Raw genomic sequence first — 18807 nt, forward strand, 5'->3', positions numbered from 1 at the left:
TTGCTTCCTGGAATAGGGACATTGACAACTGCTCCTTTAATAGCACTTTGACGCTCATGACCTAGTGGCTTAATAATCATAAATGGAAGGCGAGGTGAAATCAGTCGTTCTTCCAAGGGAGTTAGGCCCCTCAAAGAGCTATGAAAATCTAAGCCATTTGAAATGGCCCCTTTTGGCTTACGGCCGGCTTTAATATTGCTGTGACAAGTTTTGAAAAACCTGAAAAGATTACCAGCGAAAGCAAGATGTCTTGCATTTTGGTATATCTCTTTTCTGAACTCGCAATGTTCTTCCAAATAAGACCTAGAAAGCTAACTTATTTGCTTGGGGAACCACAATCCTTCGCAACAAAAGCAAATCTGAGCTTCTATTTCAATAGGTCTGAATCTAATAGTCCTATTTTCCTAAGCTACATCAAGCCTAATTTCCTAACTTCGAATTGCATTCCGAAGATTTTCTGCTTCCCTATTATCACTAAGGCTTCTGTACTAACTAACTCGTTGACGTATATTTCTAATTGCATCGATCGTTGCTTGTCGAGCAGCTAATCGTGCGCTTCGCCGAGCAAGTGTATTTCTCGCCTGCTCGACTACCCTGCGATCCCTACCGGCCCTAGCCTTAGCTCTGTTGGCCCTATCACGCTCACTTTCCAATAAGCGTTACTGTGTATCTCTTGCCAGTGCTCGACGCAGGGTATTTGGTTCTTGCTCACCCGCGCGATACACGGTATCCAAGCGCCCTGTACTGCATTCCGGACTAACGAGTCTTCCCTACGCCTACGCTGAGATACTGTATTTGCCACTCTCTCCACCTGCATATCCTTCATTTTCCCTATTTATCCTATTTCTCAACATTTGCCTTCTTGCACGTTGAGAAGCAGAGGGTCTATTTAGACGAGGCATTTCTCAAAATTATAAAAACGACTTAATAAAATATTTATAAATATATATAATAAATATTTTGAAATTATTATTTATTGAACAAAAAAAAATACTTAACAGAAAAATGGCGTTACCCGCCGTTTCCGACCATATAAAGTAAAGTAAAGTAGATTCCGAAGACATAGTCGCAGCGCAAGTTTGTGAACTGATGTTACTATGTCATTATTATGATGTCACTATAACGCCCAAAACTGCCACGCCCACGGTTTTAAAAATTGTTTTGATATTTTTTACATTTAAATTTCTATCGACTTTTTGTCACGCCCAAAAACTGTGACGTCCTAATATTTTAAATTTTTTTAATATTTTACTAGCTGAGTTACGGGTATCCGATAGTCGTGGAACTCGACTTCAGCATTCTTTCTTGTTGTCTCTCAAAATTTGAAACATTTTTTCACAAAGAGATTTAAAATTTTAATTCAATTTTCCCAGATAACACAAATAGGAATTTTGTATTCTCTATACAGAATTTATAATTTCCATTAAAGATAATAACCCTTGCGCGAACTCCGTTGGGCGCCAGTAAACAGAAGGATTTTGCCCTTGATATTTGTAAAACTTATTTTTCGGAATTTATACCGTTTAATAATCCTATTGACAATACTAATTTGGCATTTCTTATTCTTTTGAATTTAACGAAATGTTATTTGTATACAGTGCCGCCCAACTGAATAGTTTTAAAAAACCTATACTGTTGTCATCTCACATGGTTCCAAATGCATTTTGTTCGGTTTGTTTCTTTCTAATATTAGCCTGTATTTGTTTACTCATTATATTATATACAAGACAAAACCACGGGAAAAATGCTACATTTGCTTATTTTTTAAACAGGGAAAAAGTACGACCGAGTGATTAAAATAAAATAAATTTTAAAATTGGATTGTATTCTAAAATTTAAGGCAATTTTTATCAGTTTTTTTAAGATGGTCCGTGAAAAAGCTCTAACGGATTTTGAAAAAGCTAGTACGATGGCAGCTATATATGTATATTTCTGGCCTAGGCAACACTAAGTGTTGACAGATGCAACATTCTTTAAAAGTGTGGGCGTGGCAGTTTTGGGCAGTTTGTGGGCGTTAGAGTGGGCGTGGCAACATAAATCGACAAACTTGCGCTGCGTCTATGTCCCTGGAGTCTGTATGCTTTATCTCAACTTTCTAGCTTTTGTAGTTCCTGAGATTTCGACGTTCATACGGACAGACAGACGGACGGACAGACGGACGGACAGACGGACGGACAGACGGACATGGCCAGATCGACTCAGCTATTGATCCTGATCAAGAGTTTATATACTTTATATGGTTGGAAACGCTTTCTTCTGCCTGTTGCATACTTTTCAACGAATCTAGTATACCCTTTTACTCTACGAGTAACGGGTATAATTATGTAATATCAACGAGTTCGTGTGCGAAACGTGTCCCAAGTGGATGATATGTGTGAAAAATGTTCCCAGCCGCGAGAATGAAATCTTAGATCTTATACACACGGACATACATATGTGGTCCAATGAACACAAAAAGCCACCGGTGGTGGATGATTTTGCAACATTCATTGACGATAAAACTCGATAAAACATATTGGTATACATACAAGTTTAAAGAATTTCAAACTCGAAAGCATCGACACTGGGTCAAACACACACCAAACCAAGTGTATCACATCTAAAAATTTTTGGATGCAAAGCTATCGTGTTAAACAAAACACATAGAACGAAGTTTTGTCCAAAAGGAGACGCACACATATTGATAGGCTATTCTCAAACTTTGAAAGCTTATCGTTTATACAATCCGTAAAAACAAGTTTGCTTCCACGCACGTAGCAAACATGTTGATTGATATTAAGCATCACTTTGTTAGACAATTTGGAAAATGTTATTGATATCAAGTATGTTACAACAGAAAATATGATTTCCGATATTTTTACGAAAAATTTAAATAATATCAAGCATTAGTTAGGACTAAAATGAATATAAATTGAAATGTATGTTTGATAGAAATATGTTATTTTAAGTTATTCTGTATAGACATGTCGCCTTGAGGAGTGTTGAAAATAGAACTTCTCTGTACAATGCGAATGTCTTATACTATAATAACTTTGATAAGAATTTGTGGGGTTCAGAGCGTCTGCTCTGTTCGAGTAATTTTATTTGAATGCTCGTAGCATGCTGTCATTGGGTGCAGCTAACCCGCACATGGTGTACTTTAAACTATGTACTCTTTATTGTGCATGCATATACATGTGTATGCAGTCGGTTTTTTTGTATTTGAAAGATAATTCGATGGCATTAATAATGGAATATAACTACGTGGAAATGACCACCACGTAGGTTTTTAGAAATTGCATCCCGGAAGACCAATTCTTGACGCACGGGGACAAATCGATGGGTACGGGTCTTCTGTTAAACTGGCCTAAATGGTTGACATATTTTCGTTAGTGCGCCGGAGGTCCAACGAGCTCGATAGATGTCAGCTGATATCAAAGACGGCCAAACTGAACCCTATTGAAAAAAAAAAATCCTAAAAATCACCCTATACATATATAGGTATATTCAAAACTAATGTTAAGGCTCAACGTAAGCAGCAGAATAGATGACAGCGCTATGGTCAGAGTGGTGAGTTTTGTCTATGTTGCACAGTTCGCTTCATAAGTCATAAGTCGTTTAGACTGCTAATCCGGAAAAGGAATCCTCAATTTAGCAAAAATTACATGTTTTTTTAATCCAGTTTTATATTTTTCTGATGCATATCTTAAAAGTATGCCAAAAAATATAATATATCAAATATGTGCAGGTGTTCCTCATAATTCCCACCATGTAATAATCGGTCCCACTGAAATGTTTCTTGGAATAATTTGAAACACGAGGCACACTTATATAAAAAATATATGTTTAGTTATTAGTTACTGAGGTCTTGTGCTCTGATAGGCGACTACACTATTATTTTGAAGATAGTAATAATTATTATATATTTTATTTTAAGGTATAAATTCAACAATAGTTCGTGGCATATGTAAAGTGATTGGAACTACGATAACGAAATATAAGGATCCTACATCGCAGCTGATAGTTAGAGATCTTTTATTAGACCTTGTAACTACTCATCATGATTTAACAATTGAACATATGTTAAACGTCTTTAAAGCTTTTATATTTAAAGAGTTCGCTAGTGTACCCCCTCAAAAATCGTGTAAATTGGCCGTTATAGCATTAGGATGGATATCTATCATACAAAAACAAGCACAACGTGAATCAAACATCTTTAAAACCGAGAAAAAAAAATTGATTGAATATCAGTCGTTGTTATTTCAAATAACTGTTATATCGCCAAACCAAAAAGTTACAGACGCGAGAACAAAAATATTGTACGATCTATGGGACAATACTGCAATTTTTAATGAAACAATGGATATATTATTTGAAATGGAAGCAACTAGTAATGTTACAATTTTGTTCATGGAAATGATTCAATTTAAATCCAAAAACTATAATGCCGTAATATTAAACCCATCTACAGAAAAGCTATCAGAATACTTCGTAAAAAGTATGATATCATGCAAAACCAAACCGGACAAGTCCTTTATTACAGCTTGCAGTCCATTATTGGAATCAGTTACCGATACTGAATTTGATTCCTACATTTATCCATCTTTACAAAGGTCTATATTGCGAAGCCCAGAAAATACACTTCAAAGCATTGGATTAATTTTTAATATGTTGAATTTTGACTGCAGTCGTTATGCTCATAAGGTTGGAATAGTTCTCATTCAAAATTTATACAGTAAGGGTGACATCGCACGACAAGAGTCACTTGAATCTTTAAAACTTTTGTCAACAAAATGCTCTGATTGGAATATAGTAAAACAATTACTAGAGCGTATTTTCTCTGTTTTAAATGGATCCGACGGCAAAATTAATGTGATCGAATATAGAATAAATCTCCTACAGGTAACTTAAAAGCATACAATGTTTTATCTATATAACTATATTATTTTTTCTGCTAAATATAAAATAGAAGAAAAGTACAAAAGAATGGAATAGTCGATCTCCACGATTATCAATAGCTCAGCTAGCGGGTAACGGATATCTGATAATCAAGCAGAGTGCGAATATAGGAATGGGACGTTTAAACACGCCAGAAAAACAGTCCTTTTTCTGCAGTAAGAAGGAAAACAATGAGTTTTTGCTCTATCTCAATTCACACTTAGATTGCCGTCCACACGCCCTTTGTCAGGAGTGGCAGAATCCGTTATGGTCTCCCCGGAGTTCTGGGAGTCCCCATCATAGAACGCCGCTAACTTAATCTTAAACAATAATGTTTAGAAAAACTTTGGCATAGTTCGGTTGGCAAATCTTCATCCTAAAGCCTTACATGAAAGCATTCGCAAATAAATGGGGCGATTTAGCATGCTGGGCCGATTTATTTGGCAATTTCGTGTGCAGAAGATACTTTTAAATATGAGTCCTTTTGGACCTTTATGGAGCGCCGTGCTCTACGCGATTAGCTTCTTCTTTGTAGCATGGTATTACGAATGGTATTGCTAGCTTTAGGTGTCTCAGTTCTACGGTTTTAATTGTTGCAGCATACAAGTGGTCTTAAAAGGCGAGCTATTGACTCCAAAATATAATTTTTGTAGAACTAAGAAAAAGAAAAACCGTTACTCGTAGAGTAAAAGGGTATACTAGATTCGTTGAAAAGTATGTAACAGGCAGAAGGAAGCGTTTCCGACCATATAAAGTATATATATTCTTGATCAGGATCAGTAGCCGAGTCGATCTGGCCATGTCCGTCTGTCCGTCCGTCTGTCTGTCCGTCTGTCCGTATGAACGTCGAGATCTCAGGAACTACAAAAGCTAGAAAGTGGAGATTAAGTATACAGACTCCAGGGACATAGACGCAGCGCAAGTTTGTCGATTCAGGTTGCCACGCCCACTCTAACGCCCACAAACCGCCCAAAACTGCCACGCCCACATTTTTGAAAAATGTTTTAATATTTTTTCATTTTTGTATTGGTCTTGTAAATTTTTATCGATTTGCAAAAAAACTTTTTGCCACGCCCACTCTAACGCCCACAAACCGCCCAAAGCTGCCACGCCCACACTTTTGAAAAATGTTTTGATATTTTTTCATTTTTGTATTAGTCTTGTAAATTTCTATCTATTTGCCAAAAAACTTTTGGCCACGCCCACTCTAACGCCCACAAACCGCCAAAAACTGTCCTTCGCACTTACACTAGCTGAGTAACGGGTATCAGATAGTCGGGGAACTCGACTATAGCGTTCTCTCTTGTTTTAATTTGAAATCTTATGTTTCCCCCAATCATATTGAAATTGTATTCGCTGGGAAGTAGTATAGAGAAATAGAGTAATTAAAATTTGTTGAGCTTAATATTAAATTAAATATTTAAATATAAAATTAAATCTTAACTAACTGTAAAAATTTAGGTGCTCTAACAATTATTACTGAGATGGATAATCCCTGTGTTATAGGCGGGAATGGTTAGAAACCCAGATGTTTCTATCATTTACGGGAAGAATACAAAGGTCTGGAATTTTGTCGTTTCGAATTTATGATAATTCTCAGGATTTTGAATTGTTCTCGTATTGTGCGTTAAGGTATGTTACATCGTTGGCTTGTGGGAGGCGCGGAAAATATTTATCTGTGGATCGTAAACGTTTAAATGGGCACAAGAGTAAGTTTAGTCTGTGATCGTTACAAAATTTTTTTTTTGAGGATAGTGGTGAAGTTTTATGCTATTTATTGCACAATTCGGAAATATGTACAATAAGTATTAATACCCGTTACTTGTAGAATATAGTAAATTCGTTGAGTACGTATTAGGCAGAAGGCAGCGCTTTCGAACATATAAAGTATATATAATCTTGATGAGGATCAATAGCCGATCTGGCCCTGTCCGTCCGTCTGTGCTTACGAACGTGAATATCTCAGGAACTATAAAAGCTAGAAGGTTGAGATTATAGAGACAGAGTCGCAGCGCAAGTTTGTTGACCCATTTTGCGACGCCCACAAGTCGCCAAAAACTGTTAAATTTTCTCCTTCGCACTTCCATAGCTAAGTAACGAGTATCAGATTGTCGGGGAACTCGACTATAGCGTTCCCTCTTGTTTTTTCTCGATGTGCCAAAAATCTTTCTAGCACGCTCACTCTAACGCCCACAAACCACTCTACGCTGCCATGCCCACACTTTTGAGAAATATTTTGATATTTTTTCATATTTTTTTGCTGTTGAAATAATTTCTTCTTCATTTACCATATTTTTTTTAAGTCGAGATAAAGGGTCTGCCACATAAATAAGTTTTGCTTACAAATATATTTTATTTTGAAGTATTTACTAGGTTAGGCTATTTTGTTATGTAGCCAAGGGCTAACATTATATTTCAAAAGGGACTCAATAGAAATATGGTCGGACGTATTAAACAAAATACTGATTGGAAAACTAATTTGTTTTTTATTTTGTAAGGCTCGTATTGCAAAATTGGTATAATCAATAAATGTTTTTGTAAAGTCAGGGCATATACGAATTTGGTCATTCTTGAAATGCGTTGTTAATTTTTCAAAAGCTTTATTTACTTACTCACTTTTATATTAGTTAATTAAGACTTTTTTTGAATGGAAAATACTTTGATCGCTATTTTTTCTTAATTGGGTCGTATACAATTTGATTTTATGGTTATTAAAAGTTAATTATTTTAAAACTTTTGTCTAACTGGAGCTTAAGATTTGCATGAAGTTTCTGAAAACCATTTATTAAAGATTCCAAGTGTTTGTTGACGAAATCTTCTGGAAAGTTGCTAGGGCATTTTTAAAATCAGGTGGTACACTCGTAGTGAAAGTGTTTAGTCAAAAATTCAGGTTTTGGTGTGGACTTAGGGTCCTTGGTTTACATGGAGAATGAATATGCAACCATATATACTTTATAGGATCGGGAACGGGTGCTTTATTACTGCTATATTACTTCAACGAATCTAGTATACCCTTTAGTCTACGAGTTACGGGTATAATAAAGGTATAATTGTGGACATCGGCATGCATGAAATTTTCACTGCAGCACCCTCGCTGCGCGTTTCCGCTATCAACTTCTCTTTATCTGCACTTGTTGTTTTATTCAGGACGTTTATTTACCTAAATGTACACCTTAAATTAGTTACCTTTAGTTAGCTTCAATGGGGTTTGGAATACATTAGTCTTTCAGAGTGCAGCATTTACCGACTCTTGGCCGGTTCCTCTGACCCTTCTGGTGTGGAAGACTCTGGTCTCTAGGGAGAGCATAATCTAGACTTCTTTCTTATTAAGCGGAGTCTACTCTGGTTATTGATTAGATTGCGTATGTGTTTCCATCTAGCATTAATTGCCGGAATATAATTACCATTTTGACTCAACGAGCGAGTTGTACCCCTCCCTTTTGTTTTAATATTCTTTGTGTGAATCTTTAACTCTGAAGAGTTTATAAAAGGGGGGTACGTAACACTGCACTAGATGGTGTATGTTTTCTATAGGTTTTGTGATCTGCACGAATCGGTAAACTCTTTTTTTAAGCAGACCTGAGCAATCGGAAGTGGATGGTTTTCTATTTTGATATATCTTGAACGCCCACACTTTTGAAAAATGTTTTGATATTTTTAAATTTCGATCTATTTGCCAAAAAACTCCCTCTCTAACGCCCACAAACCGGCAAAAATTGTCGGTGTTGAAATTTCTCCTTCGCACTTCCACTAGTAACGGGTATCAGATAGTCGCGGAATTCGACTATAGCGTTCTCTCTTGTTTTTTTCTGCGTTTTCGAATTACTACTACAATGTCAGTGGCGATATGACTTACAAGGTCCTTGAAAAATTTGGTAAATTACAGTTTGCACTTTTAAAAAAAATTTATTTTTTACTATCTCAGGCATTACTCTAAATAAATATTAAATAGATTTAAAAAGAACTTTCCTTATTTTCCAAACAACCGATTGCAAAAATACAATTTTTCCAGCCGTCAAAAGAAGTTTTGAGTATTTCACTATTATTTTTATATGTTTTTTCTTATTTTGATTCTTAAAACTTTTATGTATTGTTTTAAAAGTTTATTTTCCCTTACATTTTCCTTTCCTTTTCCCAAATGTCCACACCAGCAAGTAAGTAGAAAAAAACTTGCCCGTCAAAAAATTATTTAGAATTTAGAATTTGATTGGGTGGTAGGTCTACCAAATAAAAGATAACCATTGATGAAATGATATTTGCTTTTCCAATGTTATAACTATATTTGCATTTTATATTTCAGGGAGCTGGCAATTTAAGCTTTAACAACATAGATCAAGATCATATGCCCAACATTTTAAATGAAGCTGTTTCCCTATTTCGAAAAGCTCTGGAGTGTGAAACACAAGAAAAAGTTATTTGCTGTACTTTGGACATGTTTGGGTTGTGGACTCAAAAATTTATACACCAATTACCAGATGTTATTATCAATATTTTTAAATCTGGAATAGGGCTGAAAAACACAAATCAAATTGTCCGGCAAAGTTATCTTGAATGGCTTTTATTATCAATTCAAAATGCGGAGATTAATAACCATGGTTCTATTATACCAGATCTTATTTTATTTTATACTAAAGCTTTGCAAAACTCATCACAATCATGTTATTTGGCTGAAGCAGCGTGCATCGCTTGTATAATGCTTATTTTGGAAAAACCATCTGAAAATTATAACTTCTTTTGGACCACAGTGTTTGATATGAAAAAACTAATTTTTTATAATGTAAAGTTTACTGGAATAGCTCCTTTTGCCACGTTATGCAATTTATCATTAATGACAAGAATATTGCTGATTTCATATCCTGACAAAATTAGAGGCAAACTGGAACCTTTAGTTCGAACTTTAGTTTATAACTTATGTAGCAATTCAGTAAAAGTTCGAGTATATACTGCTAGGCAGGTCGAACAAATAATAAACGCATCAAGCGGAATTGAGTTCGTAAAGTTAGCCTTATACGAGTTCGGTAAACTTATTAATTTAGTTAATATTGAAACGGACGTGGAGACTTCAATCGATCAGTTAAATACTTCAAATCATGTGTACGTAGACGCACTTCTCACTTTAACCAGCTTAAAACACATTACTTATGAAGATTCTGTGAACGTTGCTTTAGATTTATTGCTTATATCACATCACCCTACAATTGTATCTAATGAGCCATACCTATGGGAAGCAACCATCCAAAAGCAATTTAACTTGGATGCCGAAATTGTTATATTTGCTAAAACAAATGAAATTGTTAAGGAATACATTGACAACTATATAGCTAGTGTCCAATACGAGAATACAATATCAGCTTTGGTTCGAATTTGTCCGAATCTTATTGTTCCAAAAGTTGTAAATAATTTAAAAAACTATCTTAGTAACTTGTCTAACTATAATGCTTCTAATGAGGAATATTTAACATTTTTGACTCCAGAGGGCGAGTTGTTTGATAAAAGTGTAATACCTCATATAGACTCACAATATGAAACAGTTCGTATAAAAAGAGAAAATAAAGTTTACAGCTACAAGGAACAACTAGAAGAGATTCAACTTCGTCGAGAAATTGACGAAAAAAGGGAAAAAGAAGGCAAATTAAAAACTATAAGGTATACTCAGAAGCAAGAAGAACAAATTAAAAATCAAATGGAAAAAGAACAGCAAATAAAATTAAGAATTACCTTGCTATATGAAAAACTAATTTCAAAAATAAGCTTGCTAAAAGCATCGTGTTCTGGAAATGGAGAGCAAATTGCCCAACATTTTCATTCTTTATTGGACGGTATATTGAATGCTTCTAAAAGTCCTCTGTGTGCCGAGGTTCTTACTGATCTGTATTTATTCTTGCGTAATCTATGCTTTACTTCCCAGCCAAAACTTGGTCGTGCAATCGCAGTAGCGACAATCAAACTTCAAAGTCCGTCATGTATTTTAAAAGAGGAATTTGAAGCTTTAAATATAAATCAAGCTATTAATGATATAATAGTTGACCTTGAAAATCACGTTAAATCAAATTTTCTTGACTCGCCATCGTTTGCATATGCCTTCGAGTTCTTAAAACGTGCGTTAATATTGTTAAACACTGATTCGAATTTTGATCTTATTTCTAAAGGAATACAGATAATAGCTCTGCATACAAGCGCTGCAGTTTGTTGTAAGCCACAGTTTATGCCTAGATTTGGTATGTTTGAAATTTTGTTTAATCTTTTAATAAACAACCGTAAACTGGAGGCACAAACTTCAGGTGCCATCTTACAAGTTGCGAAGTGTTCAAATGGTGATAATTGCTCTTCTAGTCCGGATAACCATATTATTAGCATATTTCTACAAGCCTTGCAACATTGTTCCGACGCTGTAAGAAAGGTGGCATTACAATCCCTTAAAATAATGGTAAATGGAATTGTAAAACACATTAAAGTGGATAACAGTCTGGAAAAAGTAATTATAAATCGAATTTGGATAGCAAAACATGATCCAGAGGAAGAAAATAGAGAAGTGGCTTTTTATTTGTGGAACACTGTCAAATTCCCTTCACCCGAATATGTCGATATTATAAATGATATCACACACCCGGAGACGTGCATTCAAAAATCCGCTTCAGAATCCTTAATTCCCCTATTAATTGGTGATGAAGTTTTAATAAAATGTGTGATAAAGAAGCTATTTTTTATTTACAAAGAAAAGTTGTCCCTTATACCGCCCGTAATGGATCAATTCGACCGCGAAATTGAACCTGCTATCGATCAATGGAAACCACGAAGAGGTATTGCTATTGCATTCTCCACTATCGCTTTCCTGTTATCTATTGAAGATATAAACGACATTATGAATTTTATGGTGTCACAAGGACTCGGCGACCGGGAAGATATTGTACATAAGGAAATGTTAGCTGCCGCATTAAAAATAGTTGATTTACACGGAAATAAAACCATTGTAAATTTGCTACCAGTGTTCGAAGATTTTCTGGATAAAGCGCCAAAATCCCAAAGTTACGATAACATACGTCAAGCTGTTGTGATATTGATGGGTTCGTTAGCACGGCATTTAGAGAAAGATGACAAACGAATTGACCCCATAGTTAAAAGGTTATTAACAGCACTGTCTACTCCATCGCAACAAGTTCAGGAAGCGGTATCGAATTGCTTACCTCATCTAATGCCTTCAGTAAAGGATGACGCCCCGTCAATGATAAAAAAATTGTTACACTCATTGGCAAAGTCTGAGAAATATGGTGAAAGACGTGGAGCTGCGTATGGCATTGCCGGCATAGTTAAAGGTCTTGGGATTTTATCCTTAAAGCAACTAGACATAATGTCAAAGCTGACCGCTTTCATTCAAGAAAAAAAAAATTATAAGTCCAGAGAAGGAGCTTTGTTTGCTTTTGAAGTATTGTGTACTACACTTGGTCGTTTATTTGAACCTTATATAGTTCATGTGTTGCCCCATTTGTTACAATGTTTTGGTGATCCATCCCAATACGTAAGACAGGCAGCTGATGATACAGCTAAAGTAGTTATGAGAAAACTCTCCGCTCATGGAGTTAAATTAATACTCCCGTCACTTTTGGAAGCTCTTGACGAAGATTCATGGAGAACAAAAACAGCATCAGTTGAATTGTTAGGTGCAATGGCATTCTGTGCACCAAAGCAACTTTCATCATGCCTTCCAAGTATAGTACCAAAACTAATTCAAGTCCTGGGAGATTCTCACACTAAAGTACAAGAATCTGGTGCAGAGGCTCTTAAGGTAATTGGATCTGTTATTAAAAATCCTGAAATTCAAGCTATTGTTCCCGTGCTTTTGGATGCATTGGAAGATCCATCAAATAATACATCTACTTGTTTGCAAAGCTTGCTAAAAACTAAATTTATTCACTTCATTGATGCTCCCTCATTAGCTCTAATTATGCCAGTGGTGCAACGTGCCTTTATGGACCGATCTACAGAGACTAGAAAAATGGCTGCACAAATAATAGGAAACATGTATTCCTTAACGGACCAAAAAGATCTTGCGCCCTACTTACCAAGTATTATTCCTGGCCTAAAATCATCATTATTAGATCCAGTCCCTGAAGTCCGAGCTGTGTCAGCTCGTGCGCTTGGTGCTATGGTTAAAGGTATGGGAGAAAGTTCATTTGAAAATTTATTACCCTGGCTAATGGAAACTCTAACTTCCGAGTCTAGTAGTGTGGATCGAAGTGGAGCAGCACAAGGCCTATCTGAAGTAGTTGGAGGACTTGGTGTTGAAAAGATGCATAAACTTATGCCGGAAATAATTTCGACTGCAGAACGCGTAGACATTGCTGCACATGTTAAAGATGGATATATAATGATGTTTATATATATGCCTGGAGCATTTCAAGAAGAATTTACACCATATATCGGACAAATTATAAATCCGATTTTAAAGGCTTTAGCGGATGAAAGCGAATATGTTCGTGATACTGCTTTAAAGGCGGGACAACGAATTGTTAATTTATACGCAGAAACTGCTGTCGCACTTTTACTACCTGAACTAGAAAAAGGACTGTTTGATGATAATTGGCGGATTAGATATAGTTCTGTTCAATTACTTGGAGATCTATTGTATCGAATATCTGGGGTATCTGGAAAAATGACTACGGAAACAGCAAGTGAAGATGATAATTTTGGTACGGAACATTCACATACAGCTATTATTCACTTTTTGGGTGATGAACGTAGAAATAGAGTATTGTCAGGGCTCTACATGGGACGTAGTGACGTTTCATTGATGGTGCGACAGGCTGCACTGCATGTATGGAAAGTGGTTGTGACAAATACTCCGCGGACTCTGCGTGAGATTCTACCAACACTGTTCGGTTTACTTCTTGGATGTTTGGCAAGTACAAGTTACGATAAGAGGCAAGTGGCAGCGCGAACATTGGGGGATTTGGTAAGAAAACTTGGGGAACGAGTTTTACCCGAAATAATTCCTATTCTTGAAAATGGTCTCAACTCTGATCATTCTGATCAACGTCAAGGAGTCTGCATCGGTTTGTCTGAAATAATGGGTTCTACATCAAAAGAAATGGTCCTTACATTTATAGACAGTTTAGTCCCTACAGTCCGAAAGGCTTTGTGTGATCCCTTACCTGAAGTTCGAGAAGCAGCAGCAAAAACATTTGAGTCCTTACATAGCACAGTAGGATCTCGGGCGTTGGATGAAATTCTGCCATTCATGCTGGAAGGTCTTTCAGATCCCGACCCCTTAATTGCTGAGAATACTTTAGACGGCCTGAGACAGGTTATGTCTATTAAATCAAAAGTTGTTTTGCCGTATCTTGTGCCGCAACTAACATCTCCACCAGTGAATACAAAAGCATTATCTATACTAGTATCTGTCGCCGGTGAAGCATTGATCAAATACTTGCCTAAAATATTATCAGCATTATTAGAGGCCCTGTCAGACGCCTACGGGTATTCCAATGAAGCACAGGAGAACGAATATTGCCAAACGGTTATATTATCAGTAACAGATGAAACTGGAATTAGGACAATAATGGATACATTACTTATTTCAGCGAATTCTTCTGACCTATGCACTCGAAAGTCTGCAGCAAGCTTACTATCTGCTTTTTGTATTCATTCGCCCGGGAACTATTCTCAATACATTCCTCAGCTTTTAAGATGTTTACTGAAGTTGTTGGTGGAAAAGGATAAAGATATACTACAAAAATCTTGGGAGGCCCTCAACGCTGTAATTAAAGGCATGAATGCCGCGCAACAAATATCTCACGTATCTGATGTTCGCCAGGCCGTTAGGTTTGCCGCAAGCGAACTGAATGGAACAGAGCTTCCTGGTTTTTGCTTGCCAAAAGGAATTACGCCGCTATTACCTGTTTTTCGGGAAGCAATTTTAAATGGATTACCAGAGGAAAAAGAAAACGCGGCACAAGGACTCGGTGAAGTTATTTTTCTAACAAACGCACAATCGTTGCAGCCTTCAGTAGTACACATAACAGGTCCATTAATTCGAATACTAGGTGACCGCTTTAACGCGGCGGTTAAGGCTGCAGTTTTGGAAACTTTATCAATTTTACTTCATAAAGTTGGTGTTTTGTTAAAACAGTTTTTACCACAACTTCAGACCACCTTTCTTAAAGCATTACATGATCAGAATCGAAACGTAAGAATGAAAGCTGGAAGAGCATTGTCTGAGTTAGTGGCAATTCATTCTAGAGCAGATCCATTATTTAATGAAATTCATAATGGAATTAAAAACTCGGATGATTCTTCTGTTAGAGAGACAATGCTTCATGCACTTCGCAGTATTGTGAGTCGATCTGGAGACAAAATGTCTGATGCAATAAAGAAACAAATTTATGTTACCTTATTGAGTATGATCGGACATCACGAAGACGCCACACGAAGCGCGGTTGGAGGATGCTTGGGAGCGATACTAAAGCACATAGCGTCTGGACAAGTCTATGATTTGTTTAATAATATAATACTGACGAATAATGCAGATGATCTTATAGTAAAACATGGGCACACAATAGTATTGTTTGTAGCCTTAAAAGAGTGCCCCAACGAAGTACTTTTTTCGAATTTGCCTGAAAAGATTACATCATATGTTTTGATCAATATTTTATCAGAAAAAGTTCCAATTGCTTGCAATGCTGTAAGAGCTAGCACTTACCTTTTGGACTATTACCTTGTCAATAAAAATGAACTTCCTTTAAATGTGGTAGTTGCGTTAGCTAGAGCAATGAATCATTCTAGCAACGATGTCAAACAGCTTGTTGCCAAAAGTTGTACCCACCTTTCTAAAAGTTTGTCAGCAAATCAAAGTAATATTGATGTTTTAAAATATTTGGTGCCTATGCTGGTAAATGGAACTAAAGAAAAAAATGGTTATGTGAAATCAAATTCAGAACTAGCATTAATTTCCATTTTAAGATTAAGATCTGACGATACGATCTTTCTAAAAGTTTCAGATCTATTAGAATCGGGTGCAAGAGACTCGTTAAATGAAGTAGTTTCAAAAGTTTTAAAGCGCACATCTCCGCAGTCTATAATAATAAAAGAAGAAGAATTGGATGACACACTGCAAACATAACAAATTTACTTTAAAACCGTTCCAAAAATATCTTTAACTCTCAAACAAATTGCTGTATTTAATTTTTTTTGTAAATAAAGAAAAGTATAAAAAAGTAATTAATTTCAACAAAATGTTACAATCGACATTGTATTTAATATTGGGTGAGTTGTATTAGTATAATACTTACTAATTTTGGTTGAAAGGGAAAAACATATACTACAGATGTTTCAGGGAGGTGCTTTCAATGCTGCACTTTAACGCGTAAATGCCGCACAACAAGTATTTCACGTACCTGATGCTCGTGAGGCCGTGCAGCAATCCTGCGCCAAATCTTAGGATTCCAGAGTCCTGGGCTGAAGGGATAAGGGACAGGCAAAAGGACGTCTCGTAAAGGAAGACCCACTCTTTCAAACCAACAGAGAGGAAGACAAAACAGCGCCTCGCGAAGGAAGACCTACAATCTAAAGCAATATACATAAGTCTCATGATGGGTGGCAAGGAGTCCAAGGCCTCCGACAACACATCCAATGTGATCAACACCATGCAATTAATCGACCACAAAGACGGTGTTATTGGTGTTTCAATATTGAAATTTTTAAAGACCTACAAACGATCAGTGCAGCGGGGTCGTGACAATCACGACTTACAAGGCTTGTATCCATTGTCACGCAGCCTCACTAATGTACAGCGTGAAAGGGGGAGTCCGCTGACCATATAAGAGCCGTGTTGTGACAATAACAATCAGCTAATTAAACTTGCATGACTACGGCCGAGCATAAAATAGACGGTAAAATAAACAAACAAAAAAAGTGAACCTGTGAATTTTTTTTAATGTCTCCAGAAAAAAAAGTAATAATAAACAAAATAAATGCGGGATTCAAGTAATTTCAGATTCAGTGTGCCGCAAAGAAATATACATATAAACATACACGTATATAAGATGTATGCCTAGATAAGCTATTTTTACTTTCTGTATATTTTTATGTGTATTATGTTATTGCTTAATCTACAAGTTATTTATGCACGTGCATTGGTGTATAGTCCTATCGGAATGTATAATATCCGATCCAACGCGTCGAGATCTCATCATCATTTTCAGCATCTTTCAGGCAATGCATTTTTATACCCGTTACTCGTAGAGTAAAAGGGTATACTAGATTCGTTGAAAAGTATGTAACAGGCAGAAAGAAGCGTTTCCGGCCATATAAAGTATGTATATTCTTGATCAGGATCAATAGCCAAGTCGATCTGTCCGTATGAACGTCGAGATCTCAGGAACTACAGTGACATAGACGCAGCGCAAGTTTATTGATTCACGCCCACTCTAACGCCCACAAACCGCCCAAAGCTGCCACGCCCACACTTTTAAAAAACATTTTGATATTTCTTCATTTTTGTATTTCTATTTACTTGCCCACAAACCGACAAAAACTGTCAGTGCTGAAGACTCTCCTTCGCACTTCCACTAGCTTAGTTGACTATCTGATAAGTGTTTTTTTTTGTTAACGCGCGAGTCCCACAAATTAGCCTGGCGAAAGTCTGGTTGACTTTTGATATTGTTTTATTACGGTCGGCTGTCACCTCAAAAGTTTTTTGATATGAAATTTGACATTTGCGTTCAAAGTCAACGAGAACGAGACGAACGTGGTCTCTCTTCAATAGGAAACAACACGCATTTATCATTTGTATTTTTGCAACCCGCGTAAATGCTGGTCAAACACCCCAATCTGGCCCACCAACCTATGCCAACAACGAGTCAGAAAGCGCGGTCTAGCTCACTGTCAATACTAACGACGATACCCACAAAAGCCAACACAACGACCCAGTCATCATCTGCATTCGAAAACGATTACATTTACCTACTTAAAAGTAGCAAGAGTCGATTTCAATTAAAAAATTATTAAGATAAATTCTTTTGCACACATTCTGAAGATTAAAATTATATTTGCTTGATTTCAATTAATTTTTGAGTATCATTAGTAAATGTATAATTCGTCTAAATTAAATAAATTATTAGTATATACAGTATATAAATTTAAAGGAGACGAATTTTTATTTTATGCCTACATATATGCCTATAAAAATTATAATAATTTTTTTTACTTTATACCTTCGTATTTACCATTGTTATTCTTAGTATTAGTTTTGGCTATACAAATTAAATTGTTTGATACTGAAAAATTAAACATTAAACGTAGATAAGTGGGAGTCGTGCAACGAATGAGAGAATGGGAATGAAGTAGTTGTCCGGAGGGTCCTGTTTGTCATGAAGATAGTAGTCAAAGCAGGTCAGCATCGTCGGAAAATCTTAGACCCCGCACTTCAAACTTTTGGATGTCGTCCGCTTCCCAATCTATGCAAACCAGATACCAAAGAAAGCGCGCTAAAAATGTAAGTCCATTTAATGTGCACGATCCCGAGAACGCTTATTTATCCCAAGAGTCAGGAAGCCCTAAAGCAAACATGGCATCTCCCACTATGGCAGAATCAATCCAGTGGGCTATAGCTGAAAGTCTCAGAGTAGCATGTCCGAGCAAACCAATAGAGTTAAAGTTTTTTATGTTTTATGCAGCCAGTCCATAAACTTCTCTACACGATGGTGTATTTATATTTCTTTTCTAAAACATTTCAAGCGAGATAATTGTTAGTAAATAAGTAAACATTCAGATATATTTTGAGCCTGCTTTTTATATTCGACTGTCTTGAAATGATTTTTCCCCTAGCCTTTTTTTTGTCAAGTAGACGAACTAATTTTGTTGATGTAAGTCCATTTAATGTGCACGATCCCGAGA

The 18807-nt window shown here is 36.2% G+C and overlaps 1 protein-coding gene across 7 annotated transcripts in view; it reads left to right on the forward strand.

The window, feature by feature from the left end:
* LOC26534951 (eIF-2-alpha kinase activator GCN1) overlaps nt 1-16131 on the forward strand; it is a 31206-nt gene extending 15075 nt beyond the window's left edge. For 2 of the 7 annotated variants that reach the window (XM_039377195.2, XM_015189296.3), the window contains one exon: nt 9218-9469. In XM_039377195.2, the coding sequence (XP_039233129.1) occupies nt 9218-9233 (16 nt within the window). In that variant the 3' untranslated portion in view covers nt 9234-9469. Of the gene's footprint in view, nt 1-3264; nt 3290-3916; nt 4882-9217 lie in introns of those variants that run through there. The other 5 variants (XM_039377197.2, XM_039377194.2, XM_015189294.3 and 2 more) reach the window with 4 other exon arrangements.
* The last annotated feature ends 2676 nt before the right edge of the window (nt 16132-18807 follow it).

This window comes from Drosophila yakuba, unplaced genomic scaffold, assembly GCF_016746365.2.
Source record: "Drosophila yakuba strain Tai18E2 unplaced genomic scaffold, Prin_Dyak_Tai18E2_2.1 Segkk10_quiver_pilon_scaf, whole genome shotgun sequence".
NCBI lineage: Eukaryota > Metazoa > Arthropoda > Insecta > Diptera > Drosophilidae > Drosophila > Drosophila yakuba.